Source organism: Echiichthys vipera (genome assembly GCF_963691815.1).
Source record: "Echiichthys vipera genome assembly, chromosome: 21".
Taxonomy (NCBI): domain Eukaryota; kingdom Metazoa; phylum Chordata; class Actinopteri; order Perciformes; family Trachinidae; genus Echiichthys; species Echiichthys vipera.
Genome location: NC_139846.1, coordinates 16,260,682 through 16,277,789, shown reverse-complemented (window position 1 = coordinate 16,277,789; position 17,108 = coordinate 16,260,682). Strand labels below are relative to the sequence as shown.

Sequence of the window (17,108 nt, the reverse complement as noted above, 5' to 3'; positions counted from 1 at the left end):
CAACCATTTGGGGAATTATTTGCACACCCTGTGAAACCTGTAAAATAAATCTTGGATTTGCACAGTGAGCAAATTTAAGTGTGTAGCCTATAATGCTTAGCTAATGTGTTTGAGTAAACATCTGTTTCAATAGATGCTTCAAAACTGCTGATGGCGTCCTATCAGAAGTGAGTGTCTCTTGGTAGATGTTGGCCTTTGAGTGTTATTGATTTTAGAGTTGTACAAGCATAGAAAATCAACACCACTTCTGTGTTGCTGCTCCGCTCAAATCACACACATGCGAGAATGTCAAGATTATACAAACATATGTACACATACAGGAGCCCAATTACAGTGGCCTTTTGTAGTCTTACGGTTTGATCATAACCTTTAAACAGCAATCGATGGAGGCAGAGACATAAAGGAAGCACAAAAGAAGAAAGTGATGCACCATAATACAATCTACATACTGTATGTGGGACATAAATAATGGAGTACTAATACCCTTGGCTTGGTTTCTCAGACTAATTTTTACAATAAATCAATTCATGTCAGAAAATAGTGAAAAATGTCCATCACAAGTTGTGAAAAATTATTATAATTATATTAAACAGACAAATCCAGCCAATCCTTGTATAGGACAACAACAACAAAGCTATGTTCACCCAATGGAAGGAAATTTGAAAGCAGGCGGCATAAGTATGGAGGAGGAATCTGGTAGTTCCGAGTGGGACATCGACAAGGCTTGACAGATGGACCTAGAACCTTAAAGAGGAGCTACCTCTGTGGCATTGAGTTGGTTTGGGTACAAGCCAACAGACACAAAGCAGAGGACCGTTTTCTGCAAATGATGCCGTACACCGGTCCCCACATCCGATTCCAATACCACCAACCTATTCCAGCACCTGGTGAAGAATCATGTGAAGGGGTATACAGCAAAGGTTATAAATAAAAAAAGAAAAGTAAGCTAACATGAGTATCTTTTTTCAAGTATATAAATCCCAATGTATTACGAAATAAGCCTTTCTAAATGGTGATTTTATATAAACTACTCAATATGATTTACAGCAGATGTGCTATATCGTGATATATATATATGTCATTATCAGGATATGAAATGACCTGTATCGTGATATGAGACTTTGGTCATATCACCCAGCCCCAATAAAGATCTCTTTATATCAAATTGTGGTATAATCAGTCATTAAGTTATACCTTCATCTTTTTTTTTTTCAGTTTATTTGTGCAATCATTTCGATTCACCTCAACATCTATTTAAAAAAACTGGCCTTGGCGTTGCGTTTCTTGGACCATTTTTTTGATGGTGGTGTATTTGTTCACATTCCGCTCTGTGATTGGCATACACACAGACAAAAAGATGTCAAGATAGGATATTTCATGTTTCAATAGAGTACAGCTTAGTACAACTTTTTTCAGCTGTCCAAACATTGCAGGTTAAGAGAAAATGATTCCACCAATACCTTTGTTGTAAAATCACTCAACTGCACACAGTATGCTTACTGTATGTCTGTGAACCAGGTCCTGTACACCAATGAATCCAAGTAGGATGATAGAGGCAAAAGCTCTGCTGAGCTTTATAGGGACACAATGTTGGTTTTTCCCTCCTAAGCTGTCTATTTTTATCGTTCTGTGGGTGGACAATATTTCTTGTGTCATAACTCCACACCACAATTTCATTAGGACAGAGCTTATCTGATGCAGCCCCCTTTACTATAATGTACAAAAGTGTAAGCCAGGAATGTTTTTCATGGAAGTCATAAAATTACAAATACAAAATAACAAATGCAACATTTGAGGCAGACAAAAGAGACGGATGGATCTATCTATCTATTTGCTATCTCCTCTACAAGCCAAACTACTGTATATTTTCCTTGACCTTTACAGCTTTGAGTAAAATATGCCTTTAGGCTTATACCAGCTTTCCTTCCTTCACACATGCCACCAGGGAGCTCACATAAACCTTGACCTGAGAGCAGCGGCTAAAGGCTGCTATAAGCAGCTTCCTCCTCAGGTCTGTAGGGCAGCCAGTGACCATCTGGGGGATTCTTTTTTTTTTTTTTAAAGAGCATCTACAGAAAAAGAACATCTTGGGGGAAATGAATCTTGCTACAAAAATGTAACATGTCTTTGGAAAAGAGAGAATAAATGTACTACAGTGGGATTTTTTAGTCAGATTGATCTTGTTTTTCTCGGGTTGTGTTCGAACAAAGTGAATTTATATGACGGGGATTTTATTCAGGGGTGAAATTATTTCTTTTTGGATATGTTTCAATCATAAAAGTTCTCCTCAAAGTTTGTTTTCCTCAAACAGCTAGTATTACAAGCAAACCCAGCAGGCTGTCTTGCAATAAAGATGCATTATTCAAGCAGCCAAACAAAAAAATAAGTGCATCTCTCACATACACATTGTTGTCATGAAAGTGTCACTAATTTGTTGTTGAGTTTTAATTCCACAAAGACTGTCACTAGGAGAAGCAGCAAGAAGAAGACAAGTGTGACAGTGATGTGAGTAAGCACATGTTGTGATCAGACGTACATAGATCTCTGTTAGGGTCTCGGTCTGTGGCTTGAGGGTGTGTATTGATTGAATTTGTGCATGTGTGTTTGCACCAAAGAAGTGTGTGTTTGTAAGGCAGCACCTGAGGGCAGCAGGCAGTCCAAAGGTGTCAATTCTTCATCCATGGCCAGGATCCACAGCAGCCAGTCTTCAATCACCCGACTCACCTGGAACCAAGGAGAGGAGGACACACACTGTTGCTACTCTTCTTGCTTGCTGTTTTAAACTGATGAAAGGAAGTAACTTCATTTTATAACTTGTTCTTAATCCCAGTTTATTACCAGCCTTCCTTTGGGCTAATTATTCTCCCTGAAACAAGCAGACTGAATTATACACAGCATACAAACCTGAGCACGATAATACTGAGTTTGGAACACTGCGTAACTCAAGACACAATATTGGCACTAGGGTTATAGCTAATACTTAATCCTGTTATTAATTATTAGTGGTCACTACTATGGGTTTTACGATGGCTGATGTCAATATTTACAGAGCAGGGCAGCCGGTAATCGTTACACAGCATGTATTTAACAGGATTATTGCCAACATTGTTCAATCTCAGTTTAGTTGTAGACTACAACTTGCAGCATAGTTTTTATTTTTTTGTTAATGTGCCTCATGAGTGTAGTCATAAACCAATGACAATTATCTCAAAATGACCTTAATCTGCCTGATTAATCAGTCAACTGATTAATCATCTTATCGCTATTAATCATTTCATCTCATCTCATGTCATCTTCAACCGCTTATCTGGGGTCGGGTCGCAGGGGCAGCAGCTCTGGCAGGGGACCCCAAACTTCCTTTTCCTGGGCCACATTAACCAGCTCCAACTGGGGGAATCCCGAGGCGCTCCCAGGCCAGTGGGGAGATATAATCTCTTCACCTAGTCCTGGCTCTTCCCCGAGGTCTCCTCCCAGCTGGACGTGCCTGGAACAACTCCCAACGCCCAGGGGGCATCCTTACTAGATGCCCGAACCACCTCAACTGGCTCCTTGAAACGCAAAGGAGCAGCGGCTCTACTCCGAGTTCCTCACGGATGGATGAACTTCTCACCCTATCTCTAAGGGAGACTCAAGCCACCCTCCTGAGAAAACCCATTTCGGCCGCTTGTACCCGCGACCTCGTTCTTTCGGTCATGACCCAGCGTTCATGACCATAGGTGAAGGTAGGAACCAAGATTGACCGGTAGATCGAGAGCTTTGCCTTCCGGCTCAGCTCTCTTTTCATCACAACGGTGCGGTAGAGCGGCTGCAACACCGCCCCCTCTGCTCTGATCATTTTCAAACATGCATGACAAAAAAATGCATAAAGCAGACATAGTGCAACTTGCCAACACTCCCTTTGCTCACCTTTACAAGCCAGCGAGCAGAACAGAGCAAACCATGATTGCGAAAGCAAAAGAAGCAGTGTCACAATAACACCTCAATCTCTGCTTAACCTTTGACAAACTCCTTCTACCTCCCCCTCAATAACAACCATTCCTCCTTCTTACCCACGTGGTCCAGCCAAGTATATGGCACCAATTAAAAAGCAGGAGTAAATCCATTGTGAACTAAAGTACATGTAATATTCCACTGGACTATTCTACTGGCTAAATGAAATTAACTTTAGCCAATAAAGTAGAAGTATGTTATCATATTGCCCACACATTGTTTCTGAGTCATTAGCTTGTTGAACAGCTTAACCGACCAAGCTGAACTTCGTGACACATATCAGGCATTTCCGTGGGGAGCTGGACTTTACATGCTTAGTGGCGACAGTTCATTCAGTTTTACAACACTTTAACCATTTCAACGCAGCTGTGTGCAAATGTAACTTTAATATAAGGCGAGACCGTGGAGCAATGAGCCACGCTGCTCCCCGCTACACAGGCAAAACCCGTACTGTTCTGACACAAACAAACACACACGCCGAAACTATGCGTCCATGGTAATAAACCGACGTCCCTTTTTAAACCTGTCATTGCTTTTCTCTGTGAATATTCAATAAGAACTAACCGAATGAAACGACTTCCTCCATTGATGTTGTAAACAGTCAACGAGAGCGCGTGGAGGGCTCAGAGCAGGACCAAACACTGGCAGGAAATTGTTACGGGGACACCTAGAGGCCAAAAAGAGAAACGCGTTTTCTTTTTACATAGCTCTAATATCAGGCACTTTCAAAGGCAGTCCCAGAGGTTTTTATAAGGAGACTCTAGGGTTCTCCAGCAAATTGAAAAATGGTTTAATTTCACTTTAAGGGTTTATTTTCCAGTGGAAATTATTCCAATAAGAGACTCTTCCAATAACTGCTTTCACTCTTCACTGCAACCACCATTATGCGCCCCATTACAGCATGGGTACTGAACAGATGTTCCATTGAATATCAAATAAATAAAACACTGACTGAATTCTTCCAACATATAGAGTATAATGAATCTTATAAAAGAGGATCTGCTACCCCAATACGGTTATATTTGTGGATGTAGTCCATGTGAACCTTAAAATCTTTAAAATGTCAAGAACCCCTAAACAGATCATTAACATCACTGATCCATACATGATGAGGCTTTTATTGAAATAGACTATTTTAATGTTTAATTCTAATTCAGTTTAACAGAGCATTAACAGTCAGACCATTAGGTGATTGTGACTGCCCTCAACAGGGAGAACAAGGTCTATAGTCTTTAGGAACTGTCTCTGCCACCCTGCTGTCTAAAAGTGGTATTATAAAAACAGGGGTTCACAGGTTATGGTAAACACTTGTGTTGCTATGGTTATTATACCAACTCAACAGTTTGCAAGGCTGGGACCAAAATTAATTCCCACATTTCTGGTCGAAAGGAAAAACCACACAAACTTTTAAACATTATGAAATTTTGGATACCAATAGGGTTTTGGAAATGCTCAGACATTGCAATGCTGACCTTTTCAAGGTGGATGAAGGAATAAAAAAGAAAGGCTGTGGTCACACAGACAAATAAGTCTAAGAACCTAAATTATTCTGTTTTGCACATCTGCATGTAAAAGGGAATATTAGTTTTCATTGATGTATAACGCTTTGTAGGAATATTGTCTTTTACAGAATAGGGGCAACAAGATGAGTATTTTGTGCATGTAAACATAGACACAAGATTTAATATAATTTCTCATTAGGCTGAGGAGTCCCTCTAAACCAGGATTGGTTCCTCTGAGGACACTGAGGTCATGGCATGTGTTTTTTATTCTGGGAATGGGTGAGCTGTATGAACCTGGGAGGTTCTACATTTCCATGGTAGGCATTTTATTGGCTGATTGCACTATTTTAAAAACATAATATATACCTAAATTTGACTACATTTAGTGACATTTAAAAATATTTTTTTGGGATATTGAGTTTTGGCAAAGGATTATATCTGTTCTAAAATATCAAACATTAATCAAATCTGTTATCACTGGAGAAATAATTTAATTAATTGAGTAATTAGTCAATCAATTGATCAGTTCATAGATTAATTAATATGATATCTATGGCATGGGTGAACTAAATGCAAATGGCAAAGACAAAAGAAAGACAAAAACCTAAAAATGGTCCAAAATAAATCATTTATAGCACCCTCTCACTAACTCACTCGCAAACAACACACAGCTAGACTGGCACACTAACACACACACACACAGGTGCACCAAAAATGCAGACAGAAAACTCACACATACTGCACAAATATACACACACAAAACACACACAGGTAAACAAACATCATAAGCACATATACACACAAGCTGTAGACTGATGGTGTACGCTTCAGATATCTTCAGACAGCAGTAGAAGCAGTGTAAAGTGAGAAACCAAAACTCTCTCAAGGTGAATCCACCTCAGAGGCTCGTTAAAAAAAACGTTCAGCACTCGTCCTGTCTCCCAGGCAGTCTGCACATGGGGGGGGGGGGGTCATACACACACTTAACACAGTTTCACAGAGGCATGTATAGGCTGTGCACACACACATGCTATGCTCAGATGCATGGGAAGTCATTCATTATGTGGGCATGCATTATAAATACATCTATGAATAAATTCCACGCTGAGTGCAGTCTTCATTGGCATGGAATCTTTTTTTTTTTTTACAAGGCCACACCACCTGAATGGTTGATGTCTCTCTCTCTCTCTCTCTCTCTCTCTCTCTCTCTCTCTCTCTCTCTCTCTCTCTCTCTCTCTCTCTCTCTCTCTCTCTCTCTCTCTCTCTCTCTCTCTCTCTCTCTCTCTCTCTCTCTCTCTCTCTCTCTCTCTCTCTCTCTCTCTCTCTCTCTCTCTCTCTCTCACATCCATCAAACTTTTTGACATGTAACCCTTTCCTTCACCTCCTGTAGCCAGCAACTAACGTGTTCTGTTTAGAATTCCCAAATAAAAAAAAACATTTTTTCTATTTGGAGGAAGGACATGGGTGAGCAAGAAAAAGTGGGTCAGTGGTAGTAAAGAAAAAGACCATGAGATTACAATGCAGCCACATGCTTCTGGCAGGAAGGAGGTTTATTACAACCAGTGGGTCATTCATTACAAACTCTGTATGTGCAGACTGCTGTAGAGCTAAACACTGTTTAAAATAAGCACATATTTATTCTAAACTGCATATTGCTAATTATAATTTTAACAACATTTATAATATTTCCATTTGATGGAATAGTGAAGCCACAACAAGCACAAACATTTTTGTTTGAATACCTCACACAGCATAAACATCATAAAGCTTCAATAAAGAGCTTGGACATACAGGCTATATGTGATAATGTCAGTTAGAGTGGACATTTTTTTTCCACCCATAAAGCAACACTTTTGTCAGTTTGGAAAATAACCTTTGCTTTCTGTTCGTAAGTTATATGGAACATCAATACTGCTCTCATTTCTGTCGATTACATATGAAGCTACAGCCAGTTTGCTTAAGTGACCTTAACACACTGGGCTGTGATGAATAGACAACACATTTATTCATTCATTCATCTTCAACTGCTTGTCCCTGTCGGGGTCGCGGGGTCACCAATTAACCTACAACACGTTCATTTCCTTGGACTGTGGGAGGAAGCCGGAGAACCCGGAGAACACCCACGCTGACACAGGGAGAACATGCAAACTCCACACATAAATGATAAATACATTTTTCACCAGTAATATTCTTAAAGGCAGCCATGCAAAATTGCGACAGTTGTTCATCTAGCACGGTAGGTTCAGGACATCATTTTTGGATGTCGGTTAGACAGTTTAAGGTCCTGGGATGCTGCCGAAGCGTAAAGGTGAAAGATTGACAGTAGGTGAAAGAGTTGGTCTAATATGCACTGCCTTAGTCAAAGTTGAAGGAGCAATAAGTTTGCCATCTGGTGCATGGATGTATAAAGAGAATGATGTATAAAAGAGGTCTGGTAGCAGACTATGGAGCCTCCAGGTAGATATTATAAGCTTCAAGTAAACATCAAGACACAATGTGTTGTCAGTGCGAAAGCTCAGAAAAGTTTACCTTGATCTGAAAAAAAATGACGTCACTTTTTCCACGGTGTAATATTCATGTCCTGCATGAAAGTAGCTGTGACAAAAATAACAGTTCAAAGGATATAGTGATTGATTAATCACAAATGCCTTAAAGCCTGTGGTAAAGCCTTAAGACCAAAAACAGGGGAATACAGTTAACAAACTCTGAATACCAGCACCCCTAGAACTCAATTTTATTTTACCTGTCTCCCCCTGGATCCATTCTTTAGCCCAAGTTAAGCAAACCGTCTCGTGGCTGTAGCTTCTTATTCAACATACAGATGTGAGAGTGGTATGCATCTTCTTATCCAACTGTCTTCAATGGAGCAGATAAGCATATTTCTCAAAATGTCTATTTCTTTAATGGGTGAATAAGGGATAAACTTTGCACTAAGATGCTGAATTAATTTTGAAAAAATAATGTTGCATCATAGCTGTAAAAAAAACAAAAAGCTGAAAAAAGGCACCTTCTGCTATCTCTGCTATCTGTTTTGCAAGGGCACTTGTGCGGCGTCCAGGGTTTAGCGCCACCCAAGATGATTGTAATGGTTTAGGGCGCACTCACACTATCCACCCGTACCGTGACCAAGCACGTTTCACGGATAAAGTCTAGTTTGTTTGACCAGTGTCAGTGCAACCGTACCACGCCGTCCACGGCCCGTTTGGGAGAGGTGGGCTTTTGTAAAGCACGTTTGCACAAGTAGGAACACGAGCGTGCGCACATGTACGAGCAGCCTGCACTGGTTCTGACGTCATTTTATGTGCGCCTGTTCGGACATAAAAAAGGACGGACGGACCATGGGCGGACATTTAAAGCAATGGCGAAAGGTTCACATTGGTGTGATGCGGAGGTGGAGTGTTTACTGCAGATTTGGTCGGATGAAAATATTCAAAAACAGTTGGACAAACGCACAAAAACTCTGAGGTCTATGGAAAGATTTCTAAACAAAGCGACGCATCGCGATGACGTCAGTCAATGCGTTTGACGTGTGACGTGTTACGACGTGATGACGTATAGGCAGGCAAGAAGCATTCCGCCGAGGCCCAGGCAGTGTGAGTAGGCGGAGAGGGAGGGGGGGGACAAGTACCCTAAAGAACTGAGCATGGTACGAATGGACAGTGTGACTGCGCCCTTAGTGAAATGCAGACGAGAGTGTTTTTATCAGAATTTTGGTCCGGCAATATGTAACTTATGTTTTCCATATCTCCCAGGACTTCTGTACAAGGCCGAGTTATGTCAAAAAGTCCTTCATCAAAGATAAAGAGACGCCTGTCTCACATATGCACAGCATGAAGCATATATCGTATTCCCCCATTTACCTTAATTTTTTGGCACATCAGAACCACCAGGTGTAGGTGCAACCGGCACCCCAAAGATGATTGTTCATTTCTGGATTAACTCGAACTTTCAGTTTGATTATGTTGTAGGCCCAAAGCCTGCTGAAACAAAGGCTCATGCGACCTTCCCCCACAACAGGTCACACCCAGGTGAGAATTATTCAAAGGAACCCCAAACTGTTCATTGGCTAACTTGACCTCTGGCGATGACATCACCAGTGTTTATAAAGCTGTAGCACACTTCCTGCACTTCCTCTTTCACCCGGATCTCTCTCCCGGATCTCTCTTGGCCTCTCTTCCTTCAAACTCAACTTGACGCTCTCTGTGTATCCAGGAGACCAGCTGCCCGCTGTCCCCTCGGCCCTGAACCTGGCCTATGGCGTAGGATCACCAGCAAAGGTTAACCAACCGGTTATCCAAACAACTGAGCAGAACAAAGAGCGATCTGAGTCCTCTTTTGACTGAGAGCAACAACCAAGACAAGAACCTTTCTTCAACCAGCTTCCCTTCTTCAACCAGCCACTGGCATCAAGCAACGCAACATATCTTTCCGAACTCATGGACTGGTAACTAATCACCAACTGGGCATTACTACATGTTATAGGACTTTATGAACGGCTAGATAGAATTGTAACTTTGTCATAACCTGAATAGGAACTGAGATCTCCAGCCTGCGGGCTTTTGTGTAACTTAAATGTTCACACCTTCTCTGCATGGGTCCATGCCCCCGACTCTCTCCTCTTTGTTTCACACACACACACACACACACACACACACACACACACACACACACACACACACACACACACACACACACACACACACACACACACACACACACACACACACACACACACACACACACACACACACACACACACACACACACACACACACACACACACACACACACACACTCACACACACACACACACACACACACACATTTGCTGTTAGCTTTAGTTAGTTTATTGTGTGTTTTGTTTGTGCGTTTATTAGTTTGTTAATAAATGTTTGTGTTTACCATGGGTCTGTTTATTTAATATTAGACAAGGATGAATGAGCCAGCCTCTACTAAGAAAAGAACTATTACATTTTTCGGTGTTCAACCCTTAATTAGTAGTTTAATATAATTAATGAGACTTTAATGTTAGTTGTCACTCTGTCTATGACGGTGGTGCCCAGAGGAACTCTGGTTTAACTAGAGTAAATGTTATTATTATCTTTGATCATTATTGGTGATAACTAATATTTACTTGATTAAAGATAAGTTTATTGAGAATACCCAATCTCATAATCAGAACTTGAGTCAAGGCCCTACATTTAATTGGTTCTCCATCTGAAGTTTTTAATAAATGAAAGTTATGAATTTTTAGTAATTTTTCTTTATTCATTTTCTTTATCAAATATTTCATTTGATAGTCACACTATTGATCCAATTAAACCCAGAGTACCTACACAGGGTTGTTGCCAGGTTGTCACCTGCAAGAAACAGCGATGTAACGTGAGGTCACAAACACTAATGTTAGTTGCCAAAGCTGAGACAACCATGCTTGGTCATTTCTTTTTAAATTACCACCTGCCTACAGAGCAGCATCTGGTGAGAACTATTGCTGTAGACATGTTTATTTCATCTTCTCCTCAAGGTCATATCAAAGGGAAGTGAGCGTGTTTGTCTTCAATTTAATATCCCTTATCAGCGAATACATGGGTCACATTATTACCCTGCTTACCCCTGGCAGAATACACCTGTTATTGTGACAGATAATAAAACAAAAAAAGGGGAGACGCTAACTGACATGCAAATTTGCACACACACTCTCTCTCTCTCTCTCCCTTTTATGTATTATTTTCCCCTTTAATAATACCTATCATTATCTTTCTGTCATTCCTTTCACCTGTTCTTTTTTCCACTAATACGTTTATGACTTTGTCTCCTTTATTCCTTTTTATCTGCCTTGCTGTTTTTCTCTTCCAGCTTCCTTTTGTCTCTTCCTTTGCTTTTAGCTTCTTTTCACCTCATTGTACCTCTGCTCTTTTCCATCATGCTCCCGGGGTTGGTGTTCATGCAACATTTTAATTCATTTAATAATGATTTGCTTGATGAAGGTGGATAGCAGCTCAAACGAGCCAGTTCAGGTTACTCAGGGGATCTTACAGCTCTGCTTCTGTTTAGGGAGTAGTTACAGGGGGTATATGCAGCTGAATTAGGGCTAAGTAGGCCATTTTTCTTTTTATTCTGCCAATGATGATGACCCATTTAGTTAGGCATGAACAAGACACAAGAGCAATGGAGGACAACCTCTTTTTCGGTTGTTTTTGGGGTATAAAAAACAACATAGTGCAATCTCCTGCTCGGAGGGGGATTTCTCTCGCACAGCTAACAAATGGCCCTCAGTGGAAAGAGACAAGGCTTAAATTACTCTAGATATACCTCAGCTCTGAGGAATGGGTCACTAAGAACAAGGAGGGCACATTACAGGTGATTGGACTCAGAATGTTCAATTGGAGGTGGCGACTCTTTTAACTCCAGTACACTGACAGGGTGGTGATTATCAACAACTTGGCAGCTTCTTCCCTGTGGCATTACCTTGCTGTACTTAATACCCCCACAGGCTTCCTGTCATATTTCCAGGTGAATTTCCTTTTGGTCACAATATCACTGCCTAAGGGCTGGTGTCTCTCACCTGCCTGTCCAGAAGCAGGGATAAAGACCGACCTTGAGTGTGAGGTGGCACCATTCCAGCAGCTAGTATAAACTACGATCTGTTGAGGAGGCCAAGGGATGCGCTCTAAGAGAGGACTAGGGCTGGCAGCTTAGTGCTAGACAATCATTTTATCCCCACACGGAGCCAAAAAAAATGAGCTCTATGGGTTATTTATCACTCATGCGTCTGATTCCACACATCTGTCCCGAGGGCCTAGCTTGGGTATACATTAGTGGATGGTGTACAGGATTTAAAGTATATGGATGGGAGTGTGGCATAAGTCTGTCCTCAGAAAAAGGAATATCTCCACTTGCGTGTGCTACAACCCTAAGGCAGATTTATGTGAAGGCCGGTATCACAAAGTTGGAGCACAACCTCTATCACTTAGGAGTAGAGCAAAAAAAGAGATGGACTGGACTGCCCTCCCAGAAATGGCTGGAGGGATTCATGGGGGAGCTGCTGTAGGCCCTGCCAGGTGCCAGGGATGATACAGATGGTGCCTGGTGAATGCCACCAGGGAGAAATTTCTGAACTCCCTGCAGTGCAGATACCAGTAGAAGCTGGAGTTTGGCAGGGGGAATGGAGACAAGAGTCCAGTGCTGTGTTACTGGGTTATATTAGACAGGCGGCACAGAGAGAGGGCTTGTACACAGCATGTGGTAAGGTCAGGGAGACAGCCCAGTGTGCACTTTAATGTTGATTACATGTTGACAACCTGTACTAGCAGTAAATACCTGTTCAAATGCACCACTAATGAGAAAGCTGAAACACGGTGACAGAACAGTTCATGATTAAAATATCTTGCGCTATCTGAATATTAAACTGTGTTTTCCACAACTGAAAACGTAGTGAATATGTGAAACTCTGTCACAACTTGAACAGCTTGTTAAGACTACCAGTGGCAGGAGGGCACCGGCACTCCTTTAGAGTTTAACAAACCTGCAGATGGCTGTAATTTTGGTAAACCACCTAAAACTGTTACTGTATACTGCATAGTTTCACGGTGTTGCTTCATTAAAAACGCTGTTTCAACTGGCTGAGTGCTCAGTGTGATGGAGGGGAACTTTGAGCAGGCGTCATCAGGCGTGTGTTCTTCATGCTAAAAGACCAACGCGTTTCATTGAATTCTTTGTTTTCAAGGCAGAGTTAGACACTTGGGTGATGCACAAGATAACGATCAGCGGTTAGGTCTCAGGCGGTGCCGAAAAAGATTGTCTCAGCATGCCTTATGGGTGAGGAAAATGTATTTATTTTTCTCTTGAAATGATATTGTCATGGGGGCAATATCTTTGGGGGCCTGTGAAATGCAATAAATATATATACTGGGAAAAAGAGGTCCGACTGTTTGCATTTCATTCTCAGTGGTGCTTGAGAGTTTTTGCTGACAACGTGGATTTAGGGCGTCTCTACTCAGTTTTGTGGTTGTTTCTTTCTGTGTGTTTGTGTGTGTGTGCGCGCGTGCGTGTGGGTGTGTGTGTGTGTGTGTGTGTGTGTGTGTGTGTATGTGAGTATAAGAGAGAGATAGAGGGAGACGGAGAGAGATAGAGCTGGAAATGTGAACAAAATCAAATACATTATGTCATATATCAAATTTGAATTCAGTAATTGACTCAAATAAAGTAACATCAGAATGTTATCGAGATGATACCTTATTGTGTGTCAGTATAAATATAGTTTTACATAGTTTCACAATCAAGAAAAAAACGTATTACAACCCATAATTACGTTGATAGTGGCAGCAACCTCTGGCGGCCATATGAACATATGACCGAAGTCAGGTGACGTAGTATAGAGAGCAACAAACAGAGGTTGAGGTGGACTTAAACCTAACCAAACTGCGACAGTCTGAGGAGGACGTGTGAATCTGCTGCAACCAGTAGGATGCCAATTTAGGAAATGCTCTTGAGGATTGTATTAGAGGTTAGGAACAAATGACCTATGTGGTTGTAGGGGTTGGAGGAAATCATATATTCTCATAACATGACAATTGAAATGAAACTGAACAAAAAATAATATATATCTTTTATATCTTGGCATAAATGTGTTTGAGTGTCGTTGAGTTGTAACAGTTTATTCGTTTCACTTTCTTGTTCGGGTATGTATTCATTTAAAGCCCTCAGTTTGAAGTGTCTGTTTACCCTCACCCCATCTCACTCTCTCACACACATTCTATCTATCTCACTTTCACCTTGCTCTTTCTTTCTGCCTCCCTACTTCATTCTTCCCTTAAAACACCATTGATCTTTCTCTCCCTCTCCTGCCCGGTCTCTTGGGTTCTGTGTTGTCTAAATGCACAGGCCGACAGAAACTCTGACAATGAATCAATCAGTTTAATGAATGTAGCGACTTCTGACTCTCTACTACCAATTCTCTCAAGGACTATTTTCAGAATCCCTTCTGCCCCAATGTTATGTCTTTCTTTTCTACTTCTACTCTATTTTCACCCTCCTCTTGTGAGTAGTATATCTAAAATGACCACATTAAAATTCAATGTCTTAAGACTCATTTTCTAATATCTACATTTTTTACTCTTGGAATCTCCCATCCTTAATTGCTTGAAGGTTCATGTGTGAGAGATGTTGATTCTTTGATTCCATAAAAATAGCATCAACTATTTTTTTTAAAGGTCTGTCGTCAAATGATTTATCATTTAGAAGCCTTAGTGATGGCTAAATGTAGACTTTAACAGAAAGTCACTGAGTAAATGTGACACACAGAGTTAGCTGTGAGTTATTTGATTATTATGATTATTTAGCTATTTTTCTTCCTTAACATTTCTTCTTTCAGACTAATGGGAAAAAACATCCAAAATACACATTTAGGTGTTTATTTTACTACACTTTGTCTATTTATTTCTGAAGATTTTCTCCTGAATTCAGGTATGAGATAATGCCTTTTTTACATATTCAATTTCATAAAAGTTGATATACAAAAAAATATAAGTAATAATCAACTGTATGCGTTTCATGGTGATATCTATTAGTTAAAGGAAATTACCCTGTTCACAAGTAGTTTCTTGCATAAGGCATGGAATTTTATAATACATATCTTTAAAGGCTGTTTTCTCAAAATGAGCTTTTCCTTGAACCGTAAGCCAGAAATCTCCAATTTACTAGCACTTACATAGTTCTATTCCTATCTACAGTATATTCTGACGGTTTTATAGAGGGGTTTCAATTTTTATTTTTAATTAATTTGTTTTATTAATAACATTTTATACCTGAAAACATGGCAACATGGTATGTGTGTGTGTGTGTGTGTGTGTGTGTGTGTGTGTGTGTGTGTGTGTGTGTGTGTGTGTGTGTGTGAAAATGTGGTCTGCCCACACAACCCATTTACACCCATGCCAGATCTGGTGTCGCTGCTGGTGTGACCCCTTGGCAAGATTTCTGTTCTGGAAATGAAAATGATCACATATTTAATTAGATAATTTACATTTCAAAACAAACAAATTAAGAAAACGTACGTTATAAACGAATATAATACAGACAATATAAGAATTATCTGTATATAAGTAATCAACTGAGGAAGTTTCACAGTGATATCTTTTATAAATTACACCTGTTCACCTGCACTCTAAAAACTTGACCTGTAGTGTTTCCCTTTTGATGTTGCACAATGTTGGAAATCTTTATTATGACGTTGTACAGAAAACAAAAACACAAAATTCAAACTATAAGCCCTGTCTATAAATACAGGTCATGTCATAAGATCCTCTTTACAAGATCTAGTGTGAGCCCCACCACTCGAGTGCACCTGAAACACCTTCTGCCTATTGATTGGATGGTGCCGTAGACAGCTGGTTCACATAACGTACATGCATAGGGTGTACCCTGAGAATAGAGGTTATTACTGACAGTTGGAGAAACTTGACAGTGATTTAAAATGATCACTAACTCATGTTGACAAGTCCAAAGACATTGGTATTGTTTCTGAATACCTATTTTACCATTATTTTATTCAGAACGCAGCCAGCTGTAATTGTGGTGCTCATAAGCATACTAAATTAGTCTTGATGTTGCCCGTCTGTTTCTGATTATTACACTAAATTTCTTAGCTCTTATGAACCTTGAGTGACGTGTAAACACCCAGGAGTGAGTAACACTGGCTCCTGCATTTTCAACAATTCAAATGCACAAATCAAACGAAACTCTGACAACAACTCTCCCGACACAGCGCTGATGGCCTCCGGGGAGGGCTATTTGTGTTTCCCATGTTTCTCTTACCTTTTCTGCTCTCTTTCACTTGGTGAAGAGAACATAAAAGACACGTCTTCCTTCTTTGTCACACTGAATGGAGTGGTGTAATCTCAGGGGAGGGTTTTTTCTGGGATTATTTGTGTGTGTGAGCACTCTCTTTGGGATGTTCTTCATACAGCAAGTGTTTGATAATAAGACCAGAGTGTTATATTTTCCCTACCTTTTAAAACCCGATAACACAGCTGCACAGTGAATTTACTGGTAAGAGAGACAGCAAGCTTTTTTGATCTAATGTTGTTATCATAGAAATCAGACCTGATGAATAAAGGAACGACACAAAACACACATGGACTTGACTCATCATCATTTGTGTAGCGTTATGTAGATGAAACTAAGTGTGCTTCCTTCACTGTCACATCTAATATGGTTTGGATCTGGGTTATATTTCTTTTATTCAAACAGCTGGGTTCTTTTACTTAAGCGAGCTAATAAGCCGTGGCATGACAGTACCATTACGATTTCGCTAAATCCAAATCCTCTGTCACCATTGCACTCCAGGAAACCCTGAGTAAAAGTAATTGAAAGATTTCTAAATTGGTTCCAGGTCTGGATTATATTCCAGATCACTGGATGGACAGATGTCAACGAGTCCGCTAGCAGAAATTCAGAAAATCCTACTTTTTGAAGGCTTTTTTAAACTGATTTCAGAGTGTATACCCCCTCACTTAAACGTTCTATCCAGTCATACCAAGAAGGTGCTGTCCAAATACCAGACAGACTTTTAGAGTGGAGAAAATGAGGGTCAAGTGCCTTGCCCAAGGCCACTCTTTA

The 17,108-nt window shown here is 40.5% G+C and overlaps 1 protein-coding gene across 1 annotated transcript in view; it reads right to left on the bottom strand.

Moving 5' to 3' along the window:
• The window catches only part of tpk1 (thiamin pyrophosphokinase 1), a 59,382-nt gene extending 54,798 nt beyond the window's left edge, over nucleotides 1–4,584 (bottom strand). Inside the window, exons 1-2 of the mRNA XM_083936586.1 lie at nucleotides 4,555–4,584; nucleotides 2,640–2,724 (exon numbers count right to left, since the gene is read on the bottom strand). Of these exons, the coding sequence (XP_083792712.1) occupies nucleotides 2,640–2,682 (43 nt within the window). The 5' untranslated portion in view covers nucleotides 2,683–2,724; nucleotides 4,555–4,584. The remainder of the gene's footprint in view (nucleotides 1–2,639; nucleotides 2,725–4,554) is intronic.
• Nucleotides 4,585–17,108: the final 12,524 nt, after the last annotated feature.